The sequence below is a fragment of the Sinocyclocheilus grahami genome, unplaced genomic scaffold, assembly GCF_001515645.1.
Source record: "Sinocyclocheilus grahami isolate Dianchi unplaced genomic scaffold, SAMN03320097.WGS_v1.1 scaffold76.1, whole genome shotgun sequence".
Taxonomy (NCBI): domain Eukaryota; kingdom Metazoa; phylum Chordata; class Actinopteri; order Cypriniformes; family Cyprinidae; genus Sinocyclocheilus; species Sinocyclocheilus grahami.
The window spans coordinates 2,081,724-2,091,544 of record NW_015505255.1 but is presented as its reverse complement, the minus strand read 5'-3'; the positions used below and the strand labels follow the sequence as shown (position 1 = coordinate 2,091,544).

The 9,821-nt window shown below is 37.8% G+C and overlaps 1 protein-coding gene across 1 annotated transcript in view; it reads left to right on the top strand.

The window, feature by feature from the left end:
- alpk3b (alpha-kinase 3b) overlaps window positions 1-9,821 on the top strand; it is a 15,541-nt gene that overhangs the window by 2,919 nt on the left and 2,801 nt on the right. The window contains exons 2-8 of the mRNA XM_016273236.1: window positions 2,917-3,038; window positions 3,120-3,237; window positions 3,318-5,366; window positions 6,676-7,001; window positions 7,484-8,413; window positions 8,669-8,813; window positions 9,688-9,815. Coding sequence (XP_016128722.1) covers window positions 2,917-3,038; window positions 3,120-3,237; window positions 3,318-5,366; window positions 6,676-7,001; window positions 7,484-8,413; window positions 8,669-8,813; window positions 9,688-9,815 — 3,818 coding nt within the window. The remainder of the gene's footprint in view (window positions 1-2,916; window positions 3,039-3,119; window positions 3,238-3,317; window positions 5,367-6,675; window positions 7,002-7,483; window positions 8,414-8,668; window positions 8,814-9,687; window positions 9,816-9,821) is intronic.

Here is a 9,821-nt window from a genome sequence, read left to right as displayed (position 1 = left end):
CCCCCCACCCCCCCCCCCCCCCCCCCGAAATCGGGTCCGCTTAGGACCAAAGCGGTAGCTGTTTTAAATGCCTGATCAAAAGTCAACACTTACGTTACTATTTCGTTGTGAATATATGTATGGTAAGTGTAAATGCGTAGTGTATAAGCTAACATAGCAGGCTAATCGGGTAGTTGTATGCTATGCTAGTACGTGAGCTAACCAAAAAATAAAAATAAAAACGAGAACAGAAATATGTTAATTCAGTATACACATTATCCCACTGGTTACAATTGTGACTGACCATAAAATAAAAATTTTCACACACTTTTCCAAAAAAAATAAAAAATTATTGATTATTTCAAAGGGTTACTGACACATCATTTGTATATTTTCATGTCTGGGAAAAATTTGGGATTAAACGGGTTAAAATGCGTTTTAAACAAAGTTAAGTGGTTTTCATTACCCATTTTCTCTTAGTAATTTAATAATTTAATACATTTCATAATTTAAAAGTTTAGTGCAGAAGTATCGAATCGATATCGACGATACTGCCTTGAAAAATATCGGTATCGTATCGAAAACAAAATCAGGGGTATCGCCCATCCCTAGTACCCCCCCGTATAGCTTCGGATACTAGCGTATGAAACATGTAATTTAAAATACATTAATGGTCATTATAACGAATTCAAACGACATAAATCAAAGCACGATTTTGCAGGAATTGTAATCAGGCGCTAAAAATAATACCCATTAATAGTTCCTTGAGCCAATGGGATCACTCGGGGTCCTAAGCGGACCCGATTTCGAGGGGGGAATCGATTTCTCATGACACCGGCGCTGCACTGTTGCCAGATATTTATACTAAAACAAACAAACTAGGAAAGATAAATAAAAATAAACCGAAATTATTTCCAATCTTTTGCAAATAAGATATGATAAAGATATCGCTGTCGCTGACTCTAAACTGCAACTTCCAACTTTATCAACTTTCTAAAGTGTTAAATTAAGTGGAAAAGACAAGTCCAAAAACGCTTATATTAACTGGATCTGGCAACACGGAGGCTGCGCCCGCGCCCTCACTCACAACTCTCTCGAGCCTCCTTCACTCCGCCAGCGTCTCGCGGCGATCAGGTTCATGCCATGGACGGACGCTAAACAATCTTGCAAACTGTCTAAATTGAGTTATATATGTCATGCAGGCATTCATATGAGGAGTTTAACAGCAAATTAGTCATTCAAAGAACACATTTTATTTTTGAACATGAAAAATTGACCTCATAGCTGGTTACGGGCCTGAATACATTTGATGGAAAAACAAAGGATATTATGTTCAGAACAGAATAACTACAGTAATTGCCCATTAACCCCTGGGGGCGTTTTATGACTGACTATGTTTGAAAAAAAAAATTTATTCTGAAAATATAATTATATTTTTATTAAATAACACCTACAATAAAAATGTATCTTGAATTTATCTGGTGGTTATTTGGGGAAAAACAGTAGGGGGTGTTTTCCCCTACTATGGAGATTTCACTTGTTTACTTTGTTACATTTTTGGGAATGAAAGAATTCCCAAATATAAAGAACTTCATGTACTCAAGTACAAATAGACCTAAGTCCTGTAGTTTCTGTGTGATTTCGGTCATCACTAAAGCAAACTTGTGCGCATGGCTGATTGATTCTTGTGCTTGCTTCATCTCTGCTTAGCTATGCTGGTCATAGATTCTCTCAGTTCAAGCCATCCAGGTAAAATGACACCTATTAACCAGGACTAACTAACCTAACAGGTTGACATACAGCCTTGTAGTAAAGTTATACAGCAGCAGAAACAGATGTGTACTTCAAATCCTAAAACGCTAGATGATTTAATTTTTTTTGACCTGACAGTGTTTGTAATGTCAGCAGGTACGATTTATGGGTGTTTCATCAATTTAAGGCTCTGTTTTCTCTGTAGACTTTAAATAAAGTTCTCATAATCTCAATAGTTTAATGACTCACAAATACATACAGAGGAGAATTTTGTTTCGATTATCTTTAATCTTTAAAAAAAAAAAGTTCACTAAAATTTCCACCACATCTTAAATGATGCATTTTTTAATAATATAATGTAGTGAAAATTATGGTGCTGTAAAATTTATGTTAATGTAATGTAATGTTAATGTATACAATTATATATATATATATATATTATATATATTATTTACACAATTATGTTATAGCACTTGCGTATCATTGCTCTTTTGTTGATTTTGATTGCTTCCATTGTCCTCATTTGTAAGTCGCTTTGGATAAAAGCATCTGCTAAATGACTAAATGTTAATGTAATTTAATAATTACAGCTCGATCATAAATGATGCACAATAAATATCTTTTTCTCACAAGTTATATTAATCTTAAATTTTCTTGTTTTTATTCATGTTTTATTTAAATTTAATTTCATTTGCTCCTTGCAGACATGTTTGTCTAGAATAAAATCTATAAAATATCTATAAAAATATCTATACATAAAAGACATTTCAAAATGAATGACTGATGAAAATATGAAATGTATGGCTTCATATAACAAAAATGAAAGGGGCATAGGGAACATAGAAGTTGAAGAAACACCCATTTATGAACTTACTGTAAGGTTAATAAGAAAAGAAAATGCTTATCATAAGGATGTTAATGATGCAGTGGCATCTGAATTACCTACAATTATACAAAGTCAAAACACCTATCTAACAAAGAGTTTGATATACACTTTTAATCTTTAGAATTTTCTGTTTATTTTAATATTGTGTCTGACCTAGCCAATATAAACACTGTAAATCTTACTTTGCATGAATGCTAACAATAATGATGACAGTGATGTCAGTGCTCTGCTGATGATAAAGCAAATTAGTAATACATATTTAACCTCAGATCGATTACAATATTTACCTCCATTTTTAGGAGCACTCTCTGCAGTGTCATGGCCCAATTGACTGAGGAGATACAGCCAACATTTGAGACCACATTAAAATCCAAAGCTGTGTCTGAAGACGCTAACATCAAGTTCAGCTGTGTGGTCTCAGGTATCCCATTAAAGCAAGTGAATCCATTGTGGAGCAAGTTGTCCAAACTTTAAACTTTAATTTTAACCATCACATTTGCAGGCCACCCAGTCCCTGAGGTGACATGGTACAAAGATGATGTACAGCTGGACAGATACTGCGGCCTTCCCAAATATGAAATTTCACGTGATGACAGGACACATACACTCCAAATATACAAGTATGCTGTTTTCTGAGAAACAGTTTTCTTGTTTGGATTACTGTTTAGTGAACATTTAACTGTGTGTATTTCTATCTTAGCTGTACTCTGGAGGATGCTGCAATTTACCAAGCATCAGCACAGAACAGTCGAGGCATCGTGTCATGTTCAGGGGTGTTGGAGGTGGGAACAATGAATGAGTACAAGATTCATCAAAATTACTTTGCAAAGCTTAAACTGCGAAATGAGAACCGACGTCGAGAGCAGGAGGAGCCCCGCAATGCAGGCAAAGAGAATGTCCCAGCAGCCCGCGAGAACGTCAGGGTGAGCAGTCCTGAAAGAGCCCAAAGGAAACGTAGGTCCCCCATGGAGACCAGAGCGGCTGGCAGCCCTTCAGAGGAGAAAGCCATGGAGGTGGATGCTCTCAGTCCAACACCTCCAGTTCAAGAGTCAGCATCTGTTCATGAAATCTCAAACTGTGAAATGATCACAAACAGAGACAAAGATGACCAGGGGCTAACGTATATCCACGATACCATGCATATTGCCTCCAGCAAACAGACTAATGAGCATTACGTCAAGAAGAAGATCAAAATCTCAATAGAAGCAACAGAGGGAATTAAGGAAAACAGACAGACTGGAAGAAGTGAAGAGATAATGAATGAGAGTGGGGCTTCCACTGAGAAGATGGAAGTACAGAACACTGTCGATCAGATCACCTCCGTGACTGAATATGAAAACAAAATGGACATAACAGACAGACAAATAAGTGAAAAACAATCAGTGAAAGTGAACAAAAGCCCCTCCAAAGAATCAAAGAGAGCTCAGGATGTTCAGACTGCCTCAGTGTCTGAATCTAGAAACAAATTGGACATAACAGACACAAGAAAAAGTGAAAAAACTTCAGCACACACAAACAAAAGTGTCTCCGAAGAATCAAAAAGAGCTCAGGGTGCTCAGATCACATCAACAACAGAATCTGAAAACAAAATGGACATAACAGACACAAAAGCAACTGAAAAACAGTCCGAGAGAGTGAACAAAATGGTCTCAGAAAAGCCAAAGGGAGCTCAGGGTGTTCAGATCACCTCAGTGACTGAATCAAGAATTAAAATGGACATAACCACAAATAAGAATCAAAAATGGTTAGTGAAAGCAAACAAAAGTCCTTCAGAAGAATCAAAGAGAGCTCAGGGTGCTCATATTGCCTTAGCGACTGAATCAAGAAACAAAATTGGCATAACAGTCACAAAAAAGAATGAAAAACAGCAAGTAAAAGTAAACAAAAGTGCCTTAGAAGAATCGAAGAGAGCTCACCATGCCTTAGTGACTGAATCTAGAAACAAAATGGACATAACAGTCACAAAAACGAATGAAAAACAGTCAGAGAAAGTGAACAAAAGTGTCTCAGAAGAACCAAAGAGTGCTCAGTGTGCTCAGATTGCCTCAGTGACTGAATCAAGTAACAAAATGGACATAAAAGACACAAAAAAGAATGAAAAACAGTCAGAGAAAGTCAATAAAAGTGTCTCGGAAGAATCAAAGAGAGCTCAGGGTGTTCAGATTGCCTCAGTGACTGAATCTAGAAACAAAATGGACGTAACAGACACAAAAACGAATGAAAAACAGTCAGCAAAAGTGCAAAAAAGTGTCTCAGAGGAATCAAAGAGAGCTCAAGGTGCTCAGATCACTTCAGTGACTGAGTCAAGAATCAAAGTGGACATAACAGACACAAAAAAGAATGCTAAACAGTCAGAGAAAGCGAAGGAAAGTTCCTCAGAATCAAAGAGAGTTCAAAAGCCCATTACAACCCAGAAACAACTGCCACTGAAGTTTTCCATGACAACCCAGATGAACAAGGTGGTTGAGTACACAAAGCTAACTAAATCATCTGACAAAAGCACATTAAACCGCCAACCTCAAGCTCTAGATACTATCCAGAACTGTAATGCAAGAGTTATAGACAAGAAGCTCTTGGATTTTGATGACCACAGAAATAAAACTCCAGTAGGTACATGTGTGAGGATCTTTCCTCATTCCTGTGGTGGGAATGACGTCAACGTGGACACAGGGGAGAGGAATGCGTCTGCATGCTCTCTTGGGAGCTTGGTGAGTGTTTCCTCATGCTCTGGCCGTGACCTCATGCGAGTGTAATGTTCCCGGTGGTAGTGAGACCAGTAACCCCCCCTAAGTCACAATCATAAACTATAAATAGAGCCGCAAGCATGACTTTGATGATGTGACAAGACCCATCTTATATGACACACAAGTAGGGAAACAGACAATGATAATATTCCCATTACGCACTTTGTGGCTTCAGGGCACATGGAAGTATAGAGATCCTGAGATCCATCAAATATGTTTGCTATCCCTAATCAACTGTTGCTACATGACGTTTTAAAAGTAGATACAAAATATAACTTTACTATGCTAGCCGTAAGTGCTGTGGACAGACCAGCTGCTCTCCTTTTAATATCTCACATTCCCCTCTGATCTCATAAAGCCTTAAAATACTCTTTAAATATGGGCAGTGCAGCAGCTTCCCCAAGGCAGTAGATGCTAAATAAGAAACAAAGATAGACCTAGTCAACTGGAAACAGGTGGCTTCTCATTCTAACTTGTAATCATATAATTAAGGAATTCACATTATCTAATGTGGGGTCTGTTAAATAAAGTAATGTTGAATCCACTTATTTTCTCTCGTTTTTCTCTTATCTTAGCTAAATGAGAGATAATCAAGTGATAATATTGCAGAGGTTCAGCTAACACAATGATCTGTTGATTTTAGATTAATGACTGAAGTGTTAAGTGGCAGACTCTCCCTGCAGATTTACAGTGATTAGGGATCTGGCATTAGTACAGTGCAGCTGAGCTGAACCAGTATATCTGTTTTAAATGTGTGTATAAGTACATTATCTTCCCATAAAGGAAATGTCTTGATCTCTTGTATCATATACAGTGGGTACGGAAAGTATTCAGACCCCCTTAAATTTTTCACTCTTTGTTATATTGCAGCCATTTGCTAAAATCATTTAAGTTCATTTTTTTCCCTCATTAATGTACACACAGCACCCCATATTGACAGAAAAACACAGAATTGTTGACATTTTTGCAGATTTATTAAAAAAGAAAACCTGAAATATCACATGGTCCTAAGTATTCAGACCCTTTGCTCAGTATTTAGTAGAAGCATCCTTTTGATCCAATACAGTCATGAGTCTTTTTGGGAAAGATGCAACAAGTTTTTCACACCTGGATTTGGGGATTCTCTGCCATTCCTCCTTGCAGATCCTCTCCAGTTCTGTCAGGTTGGATGGTAAACGTTGGTGGACAGCCATTTTTAGGTCTCTCCAGAGATGCTCAATTGGGTTTAAGTCAGGGCTCTGGCTGGGCCATTCAAGAACAGTCTGTGTGCATAGGGTCTATTTTAGCTGTGTGCTTAGGGTCATTGTCTTGTTGAAACTCAGATGTGGTGCAACCACAGACCATGAATGACTCATCAATCTCTACTGTTCAAATGAAAGATAATAAGGCCCAAGAGTGTCAGAGCACGTATCTTGAATCTACAGACAATGTTGCTAAAATGGACATACAGGCACAGTCTAATGTAACCACATCTGAACTACCCAAATTAACTAATCACGAGATGCAGAGTTACTCTGCAAAAAAAGCCAATGATCATTCTGGCCCCTCTACATTCCTCTCCCAACGTTCAAAGATTTTACCCACAGAATTTACCATTCCTACAATATATATAACAGATGTGGACAGCACATCACAAAATAGTACAGAAACAGAACACACTTTAGATGCTGTTGAAACCAGAACCGAAATGAATACAGTAACCTCTAACGTGACAAATAGCAACACAATCATGCAAGTAGGTAATATATCTGAATGCACAGACACCACGAACAAGACCACAGCTGTTTTGGAATCTGAAGGTCTGCGGACTCATCAATCTCTACTGTTCAAATGAAAGATAATAAGGCCCAAGAGTGTCAGAGCACGTATCTTGAATCTACAGACAATGTTGCTAAAATGGACATACAGGCACAGTCTAATGTAACCACATCTGAACTACCCAAATTAACTAATCACGAGATGCAGAGTTACTCTGCAAAAAAAGCCAATGATCATTCTGGCCCCTCTACATTCCTCTCCCAACGTTCAAAGATTTTACCCACAGAATTGACCATTCCTACAATATATATAACAGATGTGGACAGCACATCTCAAAATAGTACAGAAACAGAACACACTTTAGATGCTGTTGAAACCAGAACCGAAATGAATACAGTAACCTCTAACGTGACAAATAGCAACACAATCATGCAAGTAGGTAATATATCTGAATGCACAGACACCACGAACAAGACCACAGCTGTTTTGGAATCTGAAGGTCTGCATGATGAAAAGCTTGATCTTTCCCTGCATTCACAACCCTCGGAAGTCAACAAGCCTCATCAACAGCCACTAACTCAAGAAAAACTGATTCAAGGACCTGAATCAAGTCATTGTGTCACTGACTTTGTTGCATCAGACTTAATTAGATTGAAAGATGTCACTATGCAACATCACCCTGCTGACAAAAGCATAAAGACCAATGAAGCTGACGTAGCTGAAATGAGTCATCTTAAAGAAACAGATCTTCATCTGAAAACTGATTCAGACTCCTTCATAAAACAATTGAAGTTGGCTGCATTAGACTTTGAGAGTTCAAATCTAAGTACTACAGCCAAGATAAATGCTGCATCACATATAAACGCGAAAGAAAATATTAAATGTGGCGAGGAAGTAGTTTCTGCAGTGACAGAGCTCACTACCTGTAAGGTAACAATTCCGTTGAAGACTACAGACCAGGTCTTCAAGTCTACTGCTGCCCACAGTGAGCTTGCCACCAAGACCGATCAAAAGACTACATTACCCAGGACTAAAACAGAGAAGAGTGAAACAGGAATGGCCGTGTGTCTTGAAGAAGCAAAAAGAGATTCATATCAGGGGGACAATTTATCTTTGACGACACAACCTGCATCTCTATTACAATCAGTCAGTAACTCACCATCGAAGACATCATTGGAAACACACTCCCCTCGTCTCACCCGGAGGACTGTCCAGGCTGACCTCCCCAAACCTGCAGGAAATGAGAATGTTAAGCCCAAATCAGCAGAGAAAGACAAAGAAAACCAATTCAAAGGTAAAGACAGCAAGGAATGGACACTGAACCCACAATTCCAGCAGTTACAGTATTTTTAATTAATAATGTAGACAAATATTCCACAAAAGCTGCTTTTCCAGAAAAGCTATTGCATTTTATGCATTCCCTAGGAATCACACTTATGGCCTTTGCTGTTGCTAGTACCGACTGTTCCCACTGTGTATCTCACCATTATGACTCTTTGTTCCCCCCTTTATCTTCTTTTCTCTCTGGCTCCCTTTCAACTATCTGCAGTCCCACAGGTTATCCGTAAAATCCGACCAGAGGTGTTTGATGCCTCTGGAAATCTGAAACTCTGGTGTCAGTTTTTCAACATAGTAAGTGACTCAACAATAAAATGGTACAAGGATGAAGTGGAAATTGCTGAGATAAAGAGAAGGTACGCACTTCTTTACATTTTACTGACCTCTAAGTGGTATTCAGCGCCCAATATATTACATTATACCGCAAAATAATATAAAAATCACGTCCTAGCACACAACAACTGCATGTGTTGCGATTCACGACTCTGTAAATCAAAAACAAACAGCGATGTAGTCTGATTTACACTTACTAATGACTCTTACGAGCCAGTTCTTTGTAGTAAATCAGATACATACAGTGCAACCTTCACAGTCCAGTTCACGAACAAATAGCCTTAAGACTTGGATCTTTTAAGTTGTTCAGATTGGCAAAGTGAATAAATCACAAAGTCCTTCAGATCAATTACTCAATCAATATGAGTCACATACTAAACTCCATCATATCATTACATTCAGTGTAACATTCAGTCTCGAAATGAAGTACTTTTTTTTTCTTTTTAAGATTCCTAAAACTTCCCTACTGAAAAAAACAGAAACCATCACAGAAATTGTAATGGTTTTACTGGTTATAATGGGAATTTTACTGCATTTAATGGAAACTGTAATGGACCCTGTTGGCCTCTACTGATAATTGGTTGCCTTCTATTGGTGGCTTGTTAAAACCACTAAATCCTAATGGAATATGTCCCAAAACACACTACATGAAGCCATTTTTAATTTTTTTAATGATTAAAAGTTGATGGTTTGTAATGTTTGTAATGGTATTTTAGTGGAAACCATTAGTGTCTGTGATGGTTTCTATTGTTTTTTTCCCAGCAGGGTTTAAAGTATCACTACTGACTGTTGGTTTATATGATGACTGGTGGTTCATAAAGCTTGCAATATTTTTATGTGTATTATTATAAGCTGAGCGTACCTGCTGATGGTATTTTGTTTTGATGTCTTTTCTAGTGCAGGAGATGAGACTCAAGTGTGCTTGGCTATTATACAGATGTCCAAAAGAGACTGTGGTGTTTACAGATGCACCATTACCAATGAATATGGCAAAGATTTCACAGAGTATCTTCTTAGCGCAGAGTGTAAAT